At 52.3% G+C, this 22581-nt stretch overlaps 3 protein-coding genes across 20 annotated transcripts in view; 1 reads left to right on the top strand and 2 right to left on the bottom strand.

Moving 5' to 3' along the window:
* Slc26a11 (solute carrier family 26, member 11) overlaps positions 1–10561 on the bottom strand; it is a 25568-nt gene extending 15007 nt beyond the window's left edge. Inside the window, exons 1-6 of one of the 5 annotated variants that reach the window (NM_178743.3) lie at positions 10435–10513; positions 9037–9262; positions 7900–8092; positions 6688–6773; positions 3774–3853; positions 2528–2670 (exon numbers count right to left, since the gene is read on the bottom strand). In NM_178743.3, the coding sequence (NP_848858.2) occupies positions 2528–2670; positions 3774–3853; positions 6688–6773; positions 7900–8092; positions 9037–9219 (685 nt within the window). In that variant the 5' untranslated portion in view covers positions 9220–9262; positions 10435–10513. Of the gene's footprint in view, positions 1–2527; positions 3854–6687; positions 6774–7899; positions 8093–9036; positions 9271–10434 lie in introns of those variants that run through there. The other 4 variants (XM_006533420.3, XM_006533418.3, XM_006533419.4 and 1 more) reach the window with 4 other exon arrangements.
* Sgsh (N-sulfoglucosamine sulfohydrolase (sulfamidase)) lies at positions 10560–22581 on the top strand. Its single transcript, NM_018822.3, has 8 exons — positions 10560–10673; positions 13264–13424; positions 15041–15146; positions 15518–15668; positions 15937–16093; positions 16449–16530; positions 18179–18382; positions 19233–22581. Exons 1-8 carry the CDS (start codon positions 10586–10588, stop codon positions 19790–19792), a joined length of 1509 nt encoding a protein of 502 aa, NP_061292.2. The 5' UTR covers positions 10560–10585; the 3' UTR covers positions 19793–22581.
* Positions 20691–22581, bottom strand: part of Card14 (caspase recruitment domain family, member 14) — a 38287-nt gene continuing 36396 nt past the window's right edge. For 11 of the 14 annotated variants that reach the window (XM_006532369.3, XM_006532371.4, XM_006532366.3 and 8 more), the window contains 2 exons: positions 22060–22175; positions 20695–21533 (listed from right to left, as the gene is read on the bottom strand). In XM_006532369.3, coding sequence (XP_006532432.1) covers positions 21329–21533; positions 22060–22175 — 321 coding nt within the window. In that variant the 3' untranslated portion in view covers positions 20695–21328. Of the gene's footprint in view, positions 21534–22059; positions 22176–22581 lie in introns of those variants that run through there. The other 3 variants (NM_130886.4, XM_006532378.4, XM_006532379.4) reach the window with 3 other exon arrangements.

Genomic DNA, 22581 nt, shown 5'->3' with positions numbered 1-22581 from the left:
ATCCCTGTGCTTCCTGCGTACTCAAATAATATTTATTCCTACTCAAATCTCAGACAGGGTTGAAGACTAGGTAGTTATAGCCTCACAAGTAAACTTAAGTTGTTTAGGATTTTGTTTGTTTGTTTGTTTTTTTTTTTTTTTGGTTTGGTTTTTCGAGACAGAGTTTCTCTGTATAGCCTTGGCTGTCCTGGAACTCACTTTGTAGACCAGGCTGGCCTTGAACTCAGAAATCTGCCTGCCTCTGCCTCCCAAGTGCTGGGATTAAAGGCGTGCACCACCACGCCCGGCAAGTTGTTTAGGATTTTAAAAGGATGTTTTTAGGATGGTAATACAGGTTAAGATTTTTAAAAAATTGATAAAAATTCTAACTCATTAAGATTGGATAGAGAGTGAAATACCTCATCTAAGTTACAAAATACAAGCAGACCAGACTTTTTTTTTTTTTTTTGGTTTTTCGAGACAGGGTTTCTCTGTATAGCTCTGGCTGTCCTGGAACTCACTTTGTAGACCAGGCTGGCCTGGAACTCAGAAATCTGCCCGCCTCTGCCTCCCGAGTGCTGGGATTAAAGGTGTGTGCCACCACGCCCAGCTCCAGACCAGACTTTTAAATGTAATTAGTTCTTAATAATTTTTAAAATCATTTCCAAATAGTTCCTACTATGTATCGTTTGTTACCATAAGAGAAAGAACCTTTTTAATTGGACAAAAAAAAAATGGGAAAACTTATGGGTTGGCCTGATGCTGCTTGAATTCTAATGCTAATACTGGTTCCTCAAGACCAAAGGACGACCCAAGTGACGCTATGTGACCTTGCCTCAAGTTATTTCTGACTGGTGAATAAAGATGTGGACAGTCAGTAGCTAGGCAGAAGAGGAATAGGTGGGTTTTAGGCTTCCTGAGCCTGGGGGTTCGGAGGAGAACCATGAGAGAGTGGAGAAGGTGAGGAGGGGGAGAGATGCCATGGGTTAGGAGTTAAGAAAACATGGCCTTGAGGGCTGGCCAATTAGAGCTAAGAGCAGCCCAGATGAAACAGTAGTTAGGAAAGTTGCTTCTAACAACATAAAGGGTAGGTATCTGCCAGCTCTTGTGCTGTTTAAGGCTTATTGTAAATAATAAAGGTTGTGTGTGTCTTTTCTCTGTGAACTAAATGGTCAAAGGCAGGATAGAAACTTTGGATTGGGATTAAACCTTGGATTTCTACAACAATAGGGCTTAAAAATAAACCACATTTCTCTGATGTCCACAAAAATCTCACCTTACGGAGACACGGTAGAGCAGAGGTTATTTCAAAAAGGAAAAAGAAACAATATAGACCCCATCTTACATGTTCATGTCCCTAGGGACAGACATCTCAGACAACTTCTGGATAGGAAAATAAACCACAGCCAGAGGTCCACATTCCTTTTTCAATAATTAAGGAACAGAAAAGAAAGTGACAAGAATACAGTAGCCTAGGGCAGTGGAGATGGCTCAGTGGTTAAAGGCACTTGACACTAAGTCTAAAGACCAGAGGTTGATCTCTGGGACCCACATAGTGGAAGGAGAGAACCAACTCCTGCAACATGTTCACTGATCTCCACACGTGCTGTCCGTGAGGGCAATGGCCACCTCACGGTCTAGAAGGCACACAAGTCTCAATAAATGAAATCTGCTTGTTTGTATGGGTTGTTTGTTTTTTTGAGTCAGGGTTTTTCTGTGTAGCCCTGGCTGTCCTGGAACTCACTCTGTAGACCAGGCTGGCCTCAAACTCAAGGATCAAGCCAGTCAATATTCCATCATAGGTTGAGAGGGGCTCATGAGATCCCACCCCTGCTGCTGGGGAAGAGAGGGTGGCCTCTGGGTAGTCTGCTCATGCTCCAGCAGAGAGCCCTACAGCACTGTGAAATGGATACAGCACTAATTAGACTCAGTGAGTTGCTTAGAAAATGTGAACCTGGGAGGGGACATGTGGAAGGCAGTCACCGATACATTGTATAAATGTATGAGAATGTCAAAGAATAAGTTAAAATATTTTAAAAAGAGGCCCGGAGAGATGACTCAAAGGTTAAGAGAATCCAGATTCAATTCTCAGCACCTATGGGGCCCCGAGAGCCGTCTATGGTTCCAGTTCTGGGGGATATGGTGCCCTCTTCTGGCTCCGTGGGCACTGCATGAACATGGTACATGCAAGCCAAACACATACATAAAAGTTTAAATATGTTTTTTAAAAGCAATGATCACTCTGTAAATAAATCAAAAGAAAAGACAAACCAGAGTTGTTTGGTCTCAGTGGGACTTAATTTTTTTCTGCTGCTATTTGTGCTACTGACTCTGCAGAGGCGCCCATCCCACAGTGGGGTCAGCACACCTCTAGTCTCTGACCACCAGATGGCAGCAACAGCGCCCCCGCTGCACTGACAACCATGCCTGAAAACTACCTGCAGCCCTGTGTCTTCAGCTCAGCATAGCTGGGAAGCCCCTATGCCCACAGCCCCGTCCATAGCACGACCGCTGTGGAACTGGCTCCTCTACCAGCAGGTCCCCTCACCTGTTGTGACAGTCCACACCAGCCCACGGCTGAACTTCACGGCAAGGGGCATCTCAGGATGGGGAGGAGGCATGTGTTCCCGCATACACTTCAGCACAAGCAGCAGCAACATGGAGGCCAGTCCGAGGACAGCGTCGCCTACCCTGCAGACGGGGGTGGGTGCATGCATGTGGGGATAAGGTGCAGAGGGAAGCGGGAGGGGAACCAAGAGGGAAGAGGGTGGGAGGAGGAGAGGAAAGAGGAGTGGTAGGGGAGGGAGTGGAGGGCAAGGAGGCGGGCAGTCAGCATGGGCTCAGTTTATGGCTGCTCTTTCCTTTACTGAGACAGGGTTTCTCTATACAGTTCTTGCACGTGTAATCCTCCTGCCTCAGCATCCCGAATGACAGGATCACAGACAAGAGAATAACTATCAGTGGTAACTTTTGCTGCAAGTCTCTCTCCCTGTCCCACTTTCTACCTTCTGAATAATCTCTGTCTCTATTCTATTTCAGAGCTACTCTGGCCTCTGAAGGCCACACCCCTGTGGGGCTGGGAGGTGAGAGGCCCCTCATCACCATGGTAACTGGACAATTGGCCCAGTTTTCCAGTCCTCTAGCCTATGGATGCTTAGTCTGTTCCCAAGAGGTTTGGAGACCTTGGGATTACATAGTCAGTGACACCCTGCCCACTGCACTAACTGTAATGAGTGTGAATAGCCAGTCTCACTCCCCTGCCATCACCAGGGCAGACAGGAAGCACCCTGCCACTGGCTTCAGGCCTTGGGGAGCCCAGCAGATTGCCCTGAGCTTGGGTGGCTCCCCAAATAATTTCTGGCATAAGGAAAAGGCCATGCATCCTGGCTCCCACTGGGCTGATGCGGTGGGTATTTAATTCTCTTGAGAAAAGTCTCCCTATGGGTTCCCCAGCCCTCTCCAAGGCTCACTGGCCCTGCCCACTGCCCCTGTACCCTGTATCAGCTCTTAGTGCTGTGTCTGTGGTCTCATCCTCACTGAGAACTTTGGAAGAGAGACACTGTCTGGCCTTTCCTGACTAACTGGCTCGAGGAAGGCTGTCCACACTGCCCAGGTCCTTGCTACAATGCTGCTAACACTGGCTCTGGCCTGGCCTGGGTGTCTAACTTGCGGCAGGATGATGGAAGAGCTCTGCTTCCAAGGGCCCATGTGAGAAAGAACAAATGTCACCTGGATGGGGATGAAGGTGGGGGTGACGAGGGCGTCTGGAAGGAAGGACATAAGCCAACAGGTACCTGGTCTCTCCGATGTGGAGGAAGGTGTGGTACACCTGGAGGAAGAACTGCCGGGGGATTTTCTGCAATCCCAGCAGGTTCTGTTCAAACAGAGGAACCATCAGACCGCCCACCAGAGGCCAGCTCCTCACACACTCTCCCCTGCCTCTCCCTCTCTATCAGGAGAACCCCTGGAGTCCCATGCTGGACCCCCAGTCCCAAGGGCCATGCTGTCTCTGGCTCTGAGGAGACTACCAGATGATCCCTAAAGGCCCCAAAAGCCAGAGATGGAGTTTTCTTAATACAAACAAAAGGCCAGTGTGGGACACCCCAAAGCAGGGAAACCAGCTCTGCAGCTGTGTGGTCAGACACTGGCCCAAAGTCATGGCTGTCACTTGTAGCACCAACCAGAAGGAAAAATCACACCCGCCACAACACCATCTGCGCACCACTGGGCAGGCAGGGCTTCCAATCCTTGGTTTTGTTTGAGTGATGACTCGAGGTCTGGGGGCAGGAGAGGGGTGACATGCTGTGCTAGCCTGACACTGTTGCAAACACTGAGGTGTGACACTCTGGGCAAGTAAGCAGAGATGTTTTGTTTTATTTTAAAGATTTACTTATTCATTCACTTATTTTATATGAGTACACTGTAGCCATCTTCAGACACACCAGAAGAGGGCATCAGATCCCATTACAGATGGTTGTGAGCCACCATGTGGTTACTGGGAATTGAACTCAGGACCTCTGAAAGAGTAGTAGGTGCTCTTAACCGCTGAGCCATCTCTCCAGTCACTAATCACATTTAAAAAACAAAAAACAAAACAACAACAACAACAAAAAAAACAGGTGGGCAGCTAGGATTACAAAACGAGGTACAGAGAAGGATCCACCTGTTGGCATTATGATCCCACAAGAAACCATTCAATTCCCATGAGGGAAAGGAAAAAATAAAAATGTACTCTACTTATGCACTAACAATGAATTAGGTTGTTTCTCAAATAAAGACAGGGACTCCCAGAAAAGACACCAGCATACCCTGATGTGTGTATGTGACTCCTCCTCACACACACACACACACACACACACACATCTTGCTATGCTGTTTGTTTGTTTTAAAGTGGAGCTTGTCATTTAAGTGTCTGGTGTCTGTTGGGAGTTAGACACGTGAAAGTGTGACCTGGTGCCTAGCAATCGGGGTGGGAGAAAAAAAGAAGAAAGGAAAGAAAAAAGAAAGAAAGAAAACACCGGCCAGCGCACACACATATCCATACTCCTATCCTAAATTCCCAGGCCTCACAGAGAGGTGGAGCAGCCCTGACCTCGTGGCAATACAAGGTGGTGACACAGGGTCACGAGCGAGGGGTGTGTCCCTGAGTGGGCCACGAGGGGCCCAAGCCGCCAAGTGCAGGATAGAGTTCAATAGCACTCTGCACATGCATGCTGGCTGCATAGACACTTTACACCACAGTCCCATGCTAGGGCTGGCAGCGGGGAAAGCAAATTCTACCCTTGGGTAACTCAAGACCGGGAGTTTTAGCACTTTTTTTTTTTTTTTTGGTTTTTCGAGACAGGGTTTCTCTGTGTAAACCTGGCTGTCCTGGAGCTCACTTTGTAGACCAGGCTGGCCTCGAACTCAGAAATCCGCCTGCCTCTGCCTCCCGAGTGCTGGGATTAAAGGTGTGCGCCACCACGCCCGGCATTTTTAGCACTTTTTAAAGATATCTTTTTTTTTTTTTTTTTGCTTCAAGACAGGGTTTCTCTGTGTAGCCCTGGCTGTCCTGGGACTCACTCTGTAGACTAGGCTGGCCTCGAACTCAGAAATCTGCCTGTCTCTGCCTCCCGAGCGCTGGGATTAAAGGCATGTGTCACCAGTGCCCGGCTTTTTAAAGATATCTTACAAACCGCTTTAAAAAAAAAAAACCAAAAACCAAAACAAAACTGGTGTACTTAATAAATAGTGAAGAGCAGGAGAGCCCACAGCAGCAAAGCCATGCATGGAGGTCAGATTTGGGTATGACTTAATGCTGGAGCCTGGCAGTCAGCTGGCAACCAATTCCCAAGGAATTGGTTGTAAAGATATGACAGAAACGCACCAGGCACTGGGGCACAGACACAATAAAGCCAGGGTAGAGTGGCTAGCTCCAGACTGCCCTCTGTGAAACCAGTCTACACCTCCGTCAGTGTGATGGTTTGTATATGCTAGGCCCAGGGAGTGGCACTATTAGAAGGTGTGACCCTGTTGGAGTAGCTGTGACACTGTGGGTGTGGGCTTTAAGACCCTTATCCTAGGGGCTCGAGAGATGGCTCAGCGGTTAAGAGCACTGATTGCTCTTCAAAAGTCCTGAGTTCAATTCCTAGCAACCACATGGTGGCTCACAACCACCCATAATAGTATGCCTGAAGACAGCAACAGTGTATTTATTTATAATAATAAATACATCTTTGGGCTGGAGAGAGCAGGGCCGACGGGAGCGAGCAGAGGTCCTAAATTCAATTCTCAACAAATACATGAAGGCTTACAACTATAAGTACAGCTACAGTGTACTCATATACATAAAATAAATAAATAAATCTTTAAAAAAAAACAAAAACCCCTCATCCTAGCTGCCTGGAAGCCATCTTCCACTAGCAGCCTTCAGATGAAGATGTAGAACTCTCAGCTCCGCCTGCACCATGTCTGCCTGGACACTGCCATGCTCCCACCTTGATGATAACGGACTGAACCTCTGAACCTGTAAGCCAGCCCCAGTTAAATGTTGTCCTTGGTTATGTCTGTTCACAGAAGTAAAACCCTAACTAAGACACTTAGGAATGTGCTTCTTGGTCCACAGTGAACAGATGGCTGCAAGCCCCATCCAGCATGACTGGTCTTGGTCTAACTCCCAGGTGTGACAGCAGCAACCACAGAGGTAGAGCCCAGGGGCACTGTGCCTACCTTGATCTGTCCAAAGCCAATTGTGATGCTGGCAGCGGAGGTGAAGCCTTTAATGACAGGGCAGGAGATGAAGTCCAGCAGGAACCCTGTGGGCATGAGAAGGGGTGAGACGGTTAATCCACATTAATCCACTCAGCCTCAGGAGAAGCAGGTGGCCCAGGGGCTGGGCGTAGACTGCAGCCAAGGACTGACGCTGACGCCGTGCTCGGGACATTTTTTTCTAAAGATTTATTTTTTTTAAAAATGTATGTCGTGTGTGTGTGTGTGTGTGTGTGTGTGTGTGTGCCCGCGTGCCTATGTGAGTTTGTGTGCACTGTGTGTGTGCAGGGCCAGGAGAGGGTGCCAGATCCCGTGAAACTAGAGCCTCCATTAGTTCTGAGTTGACCGTGTGGCTACAGCAAACCGAGGTCCTCTGCTGAAGTGGTACATGCTCTTAACTGTGAGCCATCTGTGGTGGGTTGAATATGCCTAGCCCAGGGAGTGGCACTATTTGGAGATGTGGCCTTGTTGGAGTAGGTGTGTCACTGTGGGTATGGGCATTAAAACCCTCATCCTAGCTGCCTGGAAGCCAGTCTTTCCCTAGCTGCATTCTGAACAAGAAGGGAAAAATCTTGGCTCCTCCAGCCCCACATCTGTCAGGATGCTGCCATGCTCCTGCCTTGGTGATAATGGACTGAACTTATGAATCTGTAAGTCAACCCCAATTAAATATCCTTTATAAGACTTGCCGTGGTCATGGTCTGTCTGTCTGTCTGTCTGTCTGTCTGTCTCTCTCTCTCTCTCTCTCTCCTCTCTCTCTCTCTTGGTTTTTTCAAGACAGGGTTTCTCTGTGTAGCCCTGGCTGTCCTGGAACTCACTCTGTAAAGCAGGCTAGCCTCGAACTCAGAAATCCACCTGCCTCTACCTCCCAAGTGCTGGGATTAAAGACATGCGCTACCACCGCCCGCCCAGCAGTCATGGTGTCTCTTCACAGCAGTTAAAAACCTAACAGAGACACCATCTTTCCAATTCCACATTCTAGGCATTTTTGGATGGTAGGAAGGTCTAGGCTCTGGGGCTCCAACACTTCTGTCTCCTGTTCAGAATACAGTAAAGATGGAGGCTGCCCGACCCCTGTTTACAGAGAAGCACAGAAAAGCAACCTGGGAGGACCTGGTACCCCAGGAGAAGCAGCCCGAAGCTACTCCCCACAGCAGGAAAGCAGAGTCTTACCCAAATGCAGGAGCCCCATGGCCAGCTGGATACACCCAGACAGGAAGGCAAGCAGCACAGCATAGGCAGGCTCACGGAAGGTGTAGAAGGACACCAGGAGAGACATGATAGCCGTGGGGCCCAGAGTCACATCCCGGGAGGTGCCCAGGAAGAAATACACGAAGCATCCCATGAAGGCAGAGTAGAGGCCGTACTGTTGGGAAAAGACCACAGTGAACACCGGGAGACCCAAGCTGGTCGCTGTGCATTGCTGTCTCTGTGGTCCACCCTGCACGTGGGCACCCCAGCACACACCAGAGGATGCACCTCTCTCCCTCCATTAACTACCAAAGGAAGGGCTTGGGGGCCTGTCTGATGAAGCTCAGAGGTCTGTGTGTTGATATTTGTGAGTCTAAGGAAGTGTTTATTATTTTACATTTTATGTGCCTGGGTACTCTGCCTGCAATTACGTATGTGTACCGCGTGAGTGGAGGTGACCTCAGAGGCCCACATTAGATCCTCTGTAGCTGGAGTTAAAACTGCTTGTTATGAGCTGCACCATCTGAGTGTCTGGAACTGAACCCCGGGTCCTCTGCAAGAGCAGCAAATATTCAAATGTTCTTAACTGCAGGGCCATGTCTCTATCCTAAGCAACTTTTTTTTTTTTTTTGAGACAGGGTTTCTCTGTGTAGCCTTGGCTGTCCTGGAACTCACACTGTAGACCAGGCTGGCCTTGAACTCAGAAATCCGCCTGCCTCTGCCACCCAAGTGCTGGGACCTAAGCAATCTTTTAAGACCTGTTGTCTTGTGATTGAGTCTCGCTATGGAGCCCTGTGATAAGCTGGTCTTGAACTCTCAATGTTCCTGCCTCAGCTTCCCAAGTGCTGGAATCTCTAGGCACAAGCCACCAGTGCCTGGTTGTTCGTAAGGCCACCATGAAGCATGATGTGGTCCCCAGTTGGAAAATCTAGGACCGCTTGGCACCAAAAATAAGTCACATGAAAAGAGATTAGACGCCAAGGGGCCGTCTGGGTCGGACACATGGAAGTGTTGGATTCCATGGTCGGTGTTTCAAACTGTGGACAGACACTGAGGAGTAGGAAGGGATCTATCTGGCTGTGGAGAGGGGACAGCTAGCAGAGGGGTCAGTCACTTCACCTGGGGTGGGAGTCCAGCCACTTCTGCATAGGCCAGGGCCTGGGGAATGACGGTGAGTCCCACGGAAAGTCCAGCGATGAAGTCCAGCCTCAGCCACTGCAGAGAGTAGTCAGGCACCCAGGCCAGGACGGGTAGCCTCCTCCTCAGGGCCGTAGCAGAGCAGCAGCATGTGTCTGGTGCCATGTGCAGGCTGGGGGATCTGGTCTGACCCAGACCTTTCACAGAGCTGGGCATGGGTGACATGGAGCAGTGATCAGGGGCTGAGCTTGGGAGAAGGTGGCGTTATCTTCCCAAGGGCGTCAGGAGCATAGCCTGCCTTTTGTGGCAGGGAGGCTGAGCCAGGTGGCTAAGTTTACCAAACCACCATGATCTGGGAAAGGAAGCCAGCAAAATGTGCACATGGGCCTGCACCAAGGATTCAGGGAGGCCTCAGCCTCTCTTTCCCATCTCTGGGCCATAGCCCCTGATCCCAAGCTCTGGTGTCTCTCCACTGTCAACCCCTACCAACCCCCCCTCCCCGCCCCCCGCAAACTAGCTCTTGAGGGGATGCCTAAAGACGACATTTTCACCCCGAAGAACCTGCTCCTTTCTTTTACCCCCTCCCCGGGGAACCTGACTATCCCAGCCCAGAAGAAGCAGGTCCTGCAGGCTCAGGCTTCCTCTGGCCGGCAGAGTGTGTAGGTAGGCAGCCAGGAGGCCCTGAGGAGCCAAGATTTACACCTCACCAAGTGTACACCTCACCACCGCAGAGGGCCACCAAGGTGTTAGGTAGGACTCCACCCACCACTAAGGGCTGCAGTTGGGGGAAAGGGGGTGGGAGTATGTGACATCCCTGAAGTCAAGATTTACCCAGCACCCACTTGTGGCATTCATAGCCCAAGGGTGGGAGGGCTGAAGATTCTACTTTGTTTTCCAAAGACTAACTGAAGCTCTCAAATTAATTCTAGGTACGTAGCATCCGCTAAGATCCTGGCGAACAGACACACACACACACACACACACACACACACACACACACACACACACACACACACACACGTGTCCCAGCCCATAGCTGACTCCTCATTACTGGTCCACACGCCCCAGCCCTGGAAATGACACTCTGGACAAAATCCACTCCTCCCCACCCCCACGCCGCCGCTAGCGCGGGATCCCGGGATCGCGGGGTGGGGTATGGGGGGGGGGGGTTGGGAAACGGAGGCTGAGGTCCCAGTGGGGAACACAAACAAGTCTGAGAACCTGGAGTAAGGCGGCCCGGACTCTAATGGTTTGCGGTAGGGAGGGTTCCCGGAGTAGGGCTCACCCGAGGACTCAGCGCTGGCCCCACAGCTCCTGGTGACCCCAGCCCACACCGCCACACACTCCCTCTCTCCATCACAAGGACCCAGATTCACCCACCGGACGCTGAGACTCAGGGTCTTCCGAAGTGGCGGTAGCTGAGTCCGCAGGAATCTCAGAAACAGAGTGGGCAGGACATGGGCGGGGCCTGCCGTGCACGTGACCGTGGGGAGCGGACGAGCCGGAACCGCTTACCCTGACCGGCGCCGCCATGCACTGCCCGGGACTGGCCTGCTGCACAATTCTGTTGGTCCTGGGACTCTGCGGCGCGCACTCGCGCAACGTGCTACTGATAGTTGGTGAGTGCCGCCGTCCCTGGCACGGCCACCTGCTGCTGCTCCCAGAAGCGGCCACTGGGCTCTTCCCCGCCACTGGCCCATGCTGACCCCGGCGCGCCAATTCCTTGCCGAGCCTCCTGTTGCAGGTCTCTTCCTGGTGACTCTAAATGCGTCTGGCCCTCCCGCTTCTGCCATCCCCAAGCTGGCCAGCATTCCCACATCTGTAGTCAAAGCTGCCAAGGAGACCCGGTGGACCCCGGCTACTCATGCAGACCTCTGATAAGGTTCCAGAAATGAGAATAGCCTGAGTCCCCGAGTTTTTGCAGGATGCCCTGGTCAGTTCTCTTAGCTCCTGGCCCAAAAGTACAGTACTCCAATGCCCACGCAAACCACCAAGTTCCTCCTGCATTCATGAGACTTCCTGTTTGGGTGATCAGTGCCTGGCTTGTGACAGCCCAGGCCTTCTGAGGTCTGGCTCTGGGCCAGGCCCACTCTTCTGATAAACTTTGTGGTATCTGGGCAAGCCAGTTGGTTAATTGTAACATAAACAGTGCTGTCTTTGCAGCACTACCCCCAATCTCTCCAAGGATAGTCTCGAAGATCGGCCTAGGGTGTATATCCACCGGATAGGATTGGCGCTGGAATCCTCTGGAGCCAGTTCGTGTGGCTCTGGAACTTCGGTCCTGTCTCAGCTTGGACAGCCATCACAACAAAACCTGGCAGTCTCAGGGCTAGAGAGGTGGCTCAGTGGTTAGGAGAAGTGGCTGCTCTTCCAGAGGACACAGGTTCAATACTCAGAACCCACATGGCGGCTCACAGGGATCTGTAACTGTTGTATATGTACATGCAGGGAAAATACGGACAAAGCAGAAAATAGAGTCACACTCACGCATGCACACATGCACGCCACACTACAGGCCAGGTTTTTAACAAACCAATGTAAGTCTAACAATTTCATTATATGGAGAGACTGGGTTCAGAGAGCCGGCTCCTCCCTCTGTTTCTGGGGAGGCCTTCCTGGATTGTTGATGACACCTGTCTCATTTCCAAACCTGACAGAGAAATGCCACAGTCCTGTTCGATTGGACCCCACCCTCACTTAACTGTTGAAGACTGGATTCAGATAATGACAGCAGGAATTTTAGGACTGAATGATCAGGGTCAGAGGCAAGAGCTGAGACCTCTGTGTGCAAGCAGCATGGCTTCCTGGCATGCAACAGAAGGCACACGTAACACAACCACTCCTGCCTGTCCTCCCATCTGTCCTCCTGGCTGTCCTCTTGCCTGTTCTCCCATCTGTCCTCCCTCCTGTCCTCCATCCTGTCCTTCTGCCTGTCTTCCTCCCTGTCCTTCTGTCTGTCTACCTCCCTGTCCTCCCATCTATTCTCCTGGCTGTCCTCTTGCTTGTCCTACTGCCTGTCCTCCCACCTATCCTCCCGTCTGTCCTCCCGCCTGTTCTTCTGTCTGTCCTTCCGCCTGTTCTCCTGTCTGTCCTCCTGCCCATCTTCCTCCCTGTCCTTCTGCCTGTCTTCCTCCCTGTCCTCCCACCTGTCCTCCTGCCTGTCCTCTTGTCTGTCCTCTGTCCTGTCCTCCTGCCTATCTTCCTCCCTGTCCCTCTGTCCTCCCGCCTGTCCTCCTGCCTGTCTTCCTCCCTGAACTCCTGGCTTTCCTCTTGTCTGTTCTCCCATGTGTCCTCTGTCCAGCCCTCCTACCTGTCTTCCTCCCTGTCCTCCCACCTCTCCTCCCGCCTGTCCTCCTGCCTGTCTTCCTCCTTGTCGTTCTGTCTGTCTTCCTCCCTGTCCTGCCATCTGTCCTCCTGCCTGTCCTCCCGCCAGTCCTCCCACTGGCTCAGCTGTCATTGGTTCTTGTCCGAGTGGTCCAGCGGGGTGGAGGATGGTGGCTGGACTGGAGGCTGGGTATCCATCTTTGTTCAGGGACTGCATTGCCTCTGAGGCAGGTGGGTGACATGTTGCTCCTGGGTTCCCACTGGGTAGTTCTGGGGAACTCCTACAGGGCTGTGGGTGCTGCATGGCATCTCTCACACTTCTGGTGCCTCCTGAGGGGTCAAGGGTCAGAAGCAGACAATCTGCATGGCTGTCTCTGAAAGATGCAGAGGTGTGGTGTACACACACACACACACACACACACACACATACCCCTCAGCTGTATCCTAGGCGTGTCTCTCCTGCCTGGCTGTCACTTGTGAGGTAGAGTCTTCAGAGCCCCAGTAGTCTGCAGGGATTACATGCAGCCATCACCTACTAACACACCTGCATGGACTCCAGTCTGTTGGGGTGTGAGCTCCTCACGCTAGCCTACCTGTTAACATTCCCACCTGAGTTTCCTGTGTTCCCTGCAAACCATGGTGTCTTCTCCCCCTGCTAACATATCACTCAGGGATCTTGCCTACCTGTGTTCCCTGCCTGCTCACAAACTCCTATATCGTTGTGCCTGGCATCACACCCCCTCAGGCTTTCCTTCTTCTGGGAGTGTCTAGTCCAACTCCTGAGCATCACAGGGACCAGCCTTTGCAGCAGTACCCTAGGTATCCCCCAGCCCCCACTGTCCCTCCTGACCCCAGCCAACACGCCCTCTGCTCTGTCTTCCTCAGCGGATGACGGAGGCTTTGAGAGTGGTGTATACAACAACACTGCCATCGCCACCCCTCACCTGGATGCCCTGTCCCGCCACAGCCTTATCTTCCGTAACGCCTTCACGTCTGTCAGCAGCTGTTCCCCGAGCCGTGCCAGCCTCCTCACCGGCCTGCCCCAGGTGAGAGTGGCTAGTGGGATGAGGGGACTGGGCGGGTCGGGGGGTGGATAGGTGGTGACTCTAGGGTCCTCTCTCCTGGGAGGTGCTACCTGGTTTCCCTTGCATCCTTAGGGGCAGGTACTCCCCAGAGGTCTCAGGTGCAGCCAGGGCTCTGCCTCCACACCCCTCAGTTCAGCTGGCTCAGTGACTAAGTGTCCTCATCTGAGACGTGGGCACAGTGAGGTGTCACTTGAAGGTCATTGTGGGTGTTGGTCAAGCACGGCTTTGCGGGGAGAAAGTGCTCAGCATAGACAGAACCTGCACACCTCCCGCCCAGCCCTGAGCTCAGAACCTCCGTGAGGTCAGGCACTTCCTTTTTCTGTTGTTGTGGTAAAGTACATAAAACATAAAATTTGCCATCTTAACAGTTTTCCAGTGCAGGCAGTGGTGTGAGATACGCTCACATGACTGCAAGCCATTCCTCCATCCGCCTCTAGAACTTGCTCTAAACCCTGTCTTCATTAACCCTGCCCTACCCCAATTCCTGCCAGACCCCTGCTCTATTGTTTCTGAATCTGACAACTCTAGAGCTCTCTTGAAGATGGAGTCACCGCTGTTTAGCTTTTGTGACAGGCTGTGACACTGAGATTAGCATCTCTGTGGCCCACGTAGGAATTTACTAAATCTTTTTCACAATCTCTGATATAAATGCCTTTAATCCCAGCACTTGGGAGGCAGAGCCAGGTGGATCTCTTGAGTTTACAGCCAGCCTGGACTACAGAGTTCCAGGATAGCCAGGGCTACATACAGAGACCCTGTATCAATGTTTTATGTTTTAAAGGTTTTTTTTTTTAAAGATTTATTTATTATTATACATAAGTACACTATAGCTGTCTTCTGATACACCAGAAGAGGGCATCAGATCTCATTACGGGTGGTTGTGAGCCACCATGTGGTTGCTGGGATTTGAACTCAGGCCCTTCAGAAGAGCAGTCAGTGTTCTTACCCACTGAGGCATCTCACCAGTCCTGTTTTAAAGTTTAAAGTTACATTTTAATTTTTTTGTTTGTTTGTTTGTTTGTTTTTGTTTTTTTCGAGACAGGGTTTCTCTGTGTAGCTCTGGCTGGCCTGGAACTTACTCTGTAGACCAGGCTGGCCTTGAACTCAGAAATCGGCCTGCCTTTGCCTCCCGAGTGCTGGGACTAAAGGCGTGTGCCACCACCATCCGACTTTACATTTTAAAATGTATGTTGTGTGAGCTGGTGAGGTGGAACACACCATACACGTCACAGTGAGTCTCTGGAGGTCAGAGACAGCTTGTGGGAACCGGTCCTCTCCTCATACCACGTGGGTCTCAGGGATGGGACTCAGGTCGCCCTTGGGCTGAGCGCTTTTCATGTGCGCTGTCTTGCACAGCCCCAACCCTTTTACAGAGACAGGGCCTAGGACCAGGCTTGCCTCCAGCTCACTGTGCAGCTGGGGCACATCCTCCCTGGTTCCTTTCCTCCTCCGGCTGGTGTCCCCTGTCACAGGAGGGAGACCGGGTGGAGTTCCCCTGGGCCAGCATCCACAGGGGTCCCGGGATGAGCTGTGGGGTGTCGGAGCGTGGCCTCACAGATGAGCATCTTCGTCTACAGCATCAGAATGGCATGTATGGGCTGCACCAGGATGTGCATCACTTCAACTCTTTTGACAAGGTACAGAGCCTTCCGCTGCTGCTCAACCAGGCCGGAGTGCGCACAGGTGAGGTGTGGGCAGGGTGGCACGGACGTGCGGTCCCTCTCTGACTCCTCCCAGCCAAAGCTGGAGGTCTGAGTCACTCTCAACCTATGTGAGCTGTTGCTCAGCCAGGCCAGCGTGCACACAGGAGAGGTGTGGGCCTGAGGACAGGATGCAGGTGCAAGGCCACTTTGTGATCCTTCCTAGCCTCTTAGAGAGTCCAGGGCTCTGAGTGTGTGGGGATCCAGGGCTCTGAGTCACTCTCAGCTCATGAAGTCCTCCGTGAGCACTTGTCCTAAGAGTCAGGCCAAAGCCTCCAAACTACCCATGCACAGGATAAGGGGGCAGAGTGGACTCTGGACGGACAGACAGACAGACCTCTTGTCCACCCTCAGGCATCATTGGGAAGAAGCACGTGGGTCCGGAGACGGTGTATCCCTTTGACTTTGCATTCACAGAGGAGAACAGCTCTGTGATGCAGGTGGGGCGGAACATCACTAGAATTAAGCAACTGGTCCAGAAATTTCTGCAGACTCAGGATGACAGGTAAGGAGGGCTCTGCCCTTTAGCCCTCTGGGGTAGCCAGACCTCTCAATAGTAGGTTTAGGCTGTCATCCTAGGGTCCACAGTTGACTGTGGCAGGGGCAGAGGAAAACATTCTCCATATCCAGAAGAAGAGGGGGAAGGGGAAACTGAGGCAGTGAGTGAGACAAAGGTGGGCATGCACCATGCCAAAGTGTGTCTATCTAAGAATTGGGGCTCTCGTGGTCGAGACAGTGGCCTGGTCTTGACTGATCCCCTCCCCTACACTCAGGCCCTTCTTCCTGTACGTGGCTTTCCATGACCCGCACCGCTGTGGGCACTCTCAGCCCCAGTATGGAACCTTCTGTGAGAAGTTTGGCAACGGAGAGAGTGGAATGGGGTACATTCCAGACTGGACACCCCAGATCTACGACCCTCAGGATGTGATGGTAGGAGGGACCCTTGCAATGTTCCCAAGGCATGCAACCCGACCTCTATACCCCGGGCCCTGCCCTCCTGACAACTTGTAGCCCCTGCCTCCAGGATGTAGTATAGTGTGTATGAGGAGACTTGACCTAGGGGGCTTCAGGTTCATGGGGGTGGGGGGCTGCAGAGAGAGCCCTGGACCCTGGAGATGAAGTGCTGAGTGTGCAGAGAGTAAAGCTGTTTTGACTAGTCCATTCATGGGCGTGCACACGCACTGCGCTGCCTCCTATCCAGTCAGAAGTCACCTATGCAACCCCATCCCCCTATTCCCCGCCCCCATCCTGGCTCTGAGATGCTCTGCTCTGATTTCATCCTCAGGTGCCCTACTTTGTCCCGGACACACCAGCAGCCCGAGCAGACCTAGCTGCTCAGTACACCACCATCGGGCGGATGGACCAAGGCGAGTCCCAGTGACTGAGGCTGTCCCTCTCATCATAGGCCAGGGACCTTTAGCTGGACTTCACATTAGTGGAGTCCTGGAATCAGCATAGTGTTAGCCAGGGTTAATGTTGAAGGGGTGAGGCTTAGTGTCTGGGGCCGGAGCCTCAGTATCCCTTCATGTTGCTGCTTAGCTATGTCTAGACCCTTTTGTCTGTAGCTCTGTTTTTTGGGTTTTGGTCTTTTTTTTAATTTTTAAATTTATTATTATAATTATAATAATAATAATAATTATTATTATTATTAATTTTATTTATCTGGATATACTGTAGCTATCTCTAGACACACTAGAAGATGGCATCGGATCCCATTACAGATGGTTGTGAGCTGCCATGTGGTTGTTTGGAATTGAACTCAGGACCTCTGAAAGGGCAGTCAGTGCTCCTAACTGCTGAGCTGTCTCTCCAGCCCCCCCTTTTTTTTTAATGACAGGGTTTCTCTGTGTAGTCCTAGGTGTCCTGGAACTCACTCTGTAGAACAGGCTGGTCTCAAACTCACAGAGATCTGCCTGCCTCTGTCTCCCAAATGTTGTTTCTTCTCCTTCTCCTTCATATTTAATTTATTTGTGTGGATGTTTTGCCTACATGTATGTAAGTGCATCACATACACACAGTGCCCACAGAGGCCAGAAAGGACAACAGATCCCCTGGAATGACATCATAGATGGGTGTGAGCCACCATGTGGGCGCTGGGAATCAAACCTGCATCTTCTGGAAGGGCAGCCAGTGCTCTTCAACCACGAGCCATCTCTCCAGCTCCAGCTTTCATTTTCATTAATTAAGTTTTTTCTTTGTTTTTCATGTGTGTATGTGTGTGTGTTTGCATGTTTTCACACATGTATGGGTGTACAAATGTGTGTGTATTCTTTCACATGTGTATGGGTGTGCAAATGTGTGTGCATACTTTCACACGTGTATGGGTGTGCAAATGTGTGTGTGCATGTGGGGGCCAGAGGTTGATATTGGAAGTCATTTTGTCTCTTTTTTAGCTCCTTTACTGAGACTGAGTCTGTCAGTCAAACCCAGAGCTTGCTGATGTTGCTGTCTTGGGAGCCAGCTTCCTCTGGGAACCCCATTTTTGCCTTCCATGGCTGGAATTCCAGGCGAGCTCTCTCACCCTGGCAATTATGTGGGTGCCTGGGATCCAGACTCTGTGATCCTGACTCTTGCATGGCAAGCAGTTTAGCTGCTGCTCAGTCTGCCTGGTTGCCATCTTATTTTGACTTTTTGAGACAGGGTCTTGTTATAGACCAGGTTAGCCTGGAACTCACTTGATAGCCCAGGCTATCCCCGAATGCCAGAAGATCTCTAACAGTGGTGCCCTATCTTAGGCTCTTACCCAAGCTGTCTCTTTGCTTCATAGACACTAGATTCTAAAACAGAAGCCAGCTTGGGGCAGTACCAGCTGCCTCATATGGCAGGAGTTCTAAGGGATGAGAGGTCCCTGGAAGCCATGTGACCTGTACCATGTGTACAGGAGGTTTGTGGTTTGGGCTAGAGGCTGGGCTTGCAGGAAAGACTGAAGGGGTGTGTGAGGGCCAGGATGTAATAGAGCCCAGGGGTAAGTGGACACATGTGCCTCTGAGCCTTCTTCCTCCTCTCCATCCTCAGGGGTAGGTCTGGTGCTCCAGGAGCTGCGAGGTGCTGGTGTGCTGAACGACACCCTCATCATCTTCACATCTGACAATGGTATCCCTTTCCCCAGCGGCAGGACCAACCTGTACTGGCCCGGTACAGCCGAGCCTTTGCTGGTGTCATCTCCAGAGCACCCACAGCGCTGGGGCCAGGTCAGCGACGCCTACGTGAGCCTTCTAGGTCAGTCTGTCTGTCTGTCTGTCTGTCTGTCTGTCTGTCTGCCTGCCTGCCTGCCTGCCTGCCTGCCTGGCTGTCTCATGGGAAGGGAGAAGTGAAGTCCAATGGGACAGCCATGGGTTAGGTTCAGGAGTGCTCCCGAACCTAGGTAGTGCTCCTTCACCTAGGTAGGGACAAGATGGCCCCCTCTATTACATGGTAAGAACCAGAGTCACCTGGAGGTCTGTTCTTGTCACGTCACGACCCCCAGAGTGTCTGGTGGGGTCCCAGGCAGGACCGATGGACTGTGGGTTGCCCACTTGAGAACCATTTCCCCTTTTCTCAGGATCTGGAGCCTCTCATGACTCAGCTCTGAGAGCCTGGTTATCTGGCCCCATACCACAGATGAGCAAGCATACATGCAGGTGTGAGAAACAGACAAAGGGGCTGAGGAACAGAGGGGCTGAGAAACAGAGGGACTGAGTTTGTGCCCAGCCCACCTGCTTGGAAAGAGTCCCTGTGTTCTTCTCAGTGGCTACAAGATAGGCTCCCTCCAGCTCAGGACTCGCTTCTCCATTGTGACCCTAACCCATGAGTGAGGGAACCTTGTGACCAACCCAGACTGAGTGGATGAGCCCTCCCTACCCAGGGTTCCTCTAGTCCATAGGACTTTAGAAGGTTCTTGGATATCAGCAAGCCAGGGCCTCTGGTTATACTGTTATCAGCCTCACTGGCCAGAGGTGATCCGATCCTACGAGTGCCCATGGGATTTCCCGAGAGACTCAGATCCAGCCCTTACAATGGGCTCCATGTCTTCCAGGAACCCCTGCTAAGAGCCTGTCCGTGTCCCCACTAAGAGCCTGTTCCTTTCCAGACCTCACCCCTACCATCCTGGACTGGTTCTCCATCCCGTACCCCAGCTATGCCATCTTTGGCTCAAAGACGATCCAGCTCACAGGCCGATCCCTCCTGCCGGCGCTGGAGGCAGAGCCCCTTTGGGCCACTGTCTTCAGCAGCCAGAGCCACCACGAGGTCACCATGTCCTACCCGATGCGCTCGGTGTACCACCAGAACTTCCGCCTCATTCACAACCTGAGCTTCAAGATGCCATTTCCCATCGACCAAGATTTCTATGTCTCGCCGACCTTCCAGGACCTCCTGAACCGAACCACCACAGGCCGGCCCACGGGCTGGTACAAGGACCTCCACCGTTACTACTACCGGGAACGCTGGGAACTCTACGACATCAGCCGGGACCCTCGAGAGACACGGAACCTGGCCGCTGACCCAGACTTGGCTCAAGTGCTGGAGATGCTGAAAGCTCAGCTTGTCAAGTGGCAATGGGAGACACATGACCCCTGGGTGTGCGCCCCAGATGGAGTCCTGGAGGAAAAGCTCACACCCCAGTGCCGACCGCTTCACAATGAACTCTGACCATCCCCGGGGCACCTGCCAGCCCACCTGGACATGGAGGGAGGGAGCAATGGAGGCAGTACCAACAGCTGCACCTTCTACATACCCATCCTAGGAGGCCCCTCTACCATATGGGATGCCACTCCCGCCTCCTGTAGAGGACACTCAAGCACGCACTCCCTAGTTGCTGCCATACCAAGGACACCGTTGTCCTCATGTCTGCCTGTCCTGGCTCAGGAGACTCTAGGGGGAACTCGGGCATGGCAGAACCCCAAGTTTTGATAGGTGAGTTTGGAGATCTGCAGATGGAGGAGCAGGGTCTGGGGCTCGAAGCCCTCTGGTTTCGGGAACCTGTGGATGTTTTCAAGCCCTTCACCCTAAGAGGAGCTCAGGTTTCTGGGTGCCACATGGGCAGTGGGCAGACCGCACTGACTACTTCAACCAACCTTGTCCTGGAGAGAGCATTCAGTAGGCCTTGAGCTTGCTTCCGCCTCCATGCTCCCCCCCTGAGGTACATGCTTAGCCAGGGTTCATGCTGTTCTCAGAGGAGTGAGTTTGATCCTGTGGTCTATCTGGGCTCTGCTCTCCTTTCTGAGGGTGACTGAGGAGGACAGGGTGGGACAGTGTGCGCTCTCTCTCCCTCTCTCTCTCCCCCCTCTCTCTCCTTTCATTCTCTCTGAGTGACACCAAGCAAACCACCTGGCTCCATCTTTTCCCTTCCTTCACTTGCCAAGGGACAGAAGCACTGCTTAGAAATCTAGAAAGAGAGGGGCTGTCCCTTTTGCCCCTCTGTCAACTCCATCTTGGAAGGGAGTGAGAGTTATGGGCCCTAGTGTTGGAAAATCCTTTTTACAATAGTATAATCATTCACAGAACTTCATAGTAGCACACTGCATCTTAGGCACCGAGACACAAACACCGTGTCAAAATGACTCAGTTTATGGCTAGATGGGGGCTTCACCCAAGTGTGGCGCAATGCAGCCTGGGAAGGACTGGGGGAAATGTCAGTTTTGAGAGAGAGTTCTTTGCTCATGAAGGGTCAGTTGGCTCTGGGATATGCACCAAAGCAACCTGGGGTTTGGGGTTAGGCACAGAGGCAGTGAGTCAAAGAGCCACTCAAGTCTGTGCACTACAGCACCTTCATTTGCAGATGTCTGTGGCAGCACTTGGCTGTTAGCAGCTGAGTCAGCTGTGCCCACGGTGCTCCAGAGTCAGGCCCCCGCCCTGGGCAGGAAGGACTGCTCCAGCGAGCTTGCAAGGTTCCTTTGACATCAGAAACATAAAAGGAAGGGCCAGAACCCACAAAGCTATTCCTGTTGTCACAGGAGGTTGGGGCACTGGCTCTGAGCAGGTCTCAGGGAGTACCCCCACACGGCAGAATATTTTCCGGTCCTCCATCAGCCCAGGCCATGCTGTGTGAAGGTGGCTTCGTCATTTACACCTTGATTTCTGGGGGCACCTGAGGTCAGACCCCGACCAGAGAAGGAAGTGGGGTTGTTTGCTGACAGCATTGACAGACACACAGAGGTCCCCACAGTCCCAAGCCAGGTCTGGGCTTCAGCAGGGGCTCTCTGTCCACACCACCTTCTTCTGCTCATCTGCAATGGCCAGGCGCACACAGCTGAGCAGGCTGTCCAGATCACTCCAGCTGTCGGGGGCCAGGCTGCTGTACAGACACGGCACTCTGTCCAGCTCTCCCTCCTCCTGCCGGGCCACCTCCAGGAACTGCTCCTCCGAGCTGCCAAGCCGATGCAGGCCCTTCCTACAAAGCAGAGATAGATGTTCAGCTCGAAGACAGCAAGGTAGCCAGGAAAGCACACAGTTGGCTTTAGTACAGCACACTGTTGTCATCCAGGCCAGGGTCTGCAGAAGACTCAGCATGCACCCTTGGGCGCGAGCATGGGAGTCCTATCCAGGGAAGTCATGAAGGAAGGACGGACTTGGCTGCAAGCAGCATTCACTGATGGAGTGAGCCAAAGAAATTGTACTTCCCAGAAGATATAGGCAGTGGGATGTTTGTCCCAGCCAGACACCAAGTGATGGGGTGAGACCAGGCTTCATGAGCCCCAGGCACTGCGCAGCTTTGGTGTAACTAGGGCAGGGGACAGGTCCACTCCGGGGGAGAGCAAGCTGGACCTCTGGCCTGAGGTTGCAAGGACACAACTGGGGCTGGAACTTAGAGCTCCAGTGTGCGCTAGAGGCACATGACAAGCTTTTTCTGGAGCACAGGCACCTGTTTGGACCCTGCTACCCTCTCCCTGCCCAGCCCTCCCTCCCCTGGCAGCTACCTGAGTTTCTTTGCTGTCTTCTCATTGACAGAGACATGGATGATAATGGGAAACATGTCCATCCTATGTAGGACTCGGACGCTGTCCAGCCGCACATCCAGCAGGGCGTGGGTGCTCTTTGGGAGGGCATAGAGAAGCAAGTTAAGCCCCGGGCCTCGGGTCTGGGAGGGACTGAGAGGAAGCTGTGCAGCAGAGCACAGGGCTGTGTGGAAGACACCCGAACAGAGGCAGTGTGGCATGTGCCAGGACGCCTGCTGTATATCTTCAAGGGTGAAACCCATTTGATTTGTCCCTGGGGAAATCTGGATTTGCAAGCTTTTGGCATTGAGATAGATTTTGCATGGAGTACAAACCTTAAGAATCAAACAGTGCCAGCTGTTGCCCTCCGTTGTGCGTGTGTGCCCGTGTGCATGCACATGTGTGTGTGTGTGTGTGTGTGCGTGTGTGTGTGTGTGTTTTCCTTCCTACTCCTCCTTATGGAAGTGTGAAACTTGATGGTTTACTGAGAGCTGTAAAATCTGA

The sequence above is a fragment of the Mus musculus genome, chromosome 11 (genome assembly GCF_000001635.26).
Source record: "Mus musculus strain C57BL/6J chromosome 11, GRCm38.p6 C57BL/6J".
In the NCBI taxonomy this organism is placed as follows: Eukaryota; Metazoa; Chordata; class Mammalia; order Rodentia; family Muridae; genus Mus; species Mus musculus.
The sequence above is the reverse complement of the archived record's forward strand: the minus strand, read 5'-3'. Positions and strand labels throughout refer to the sequence as shown.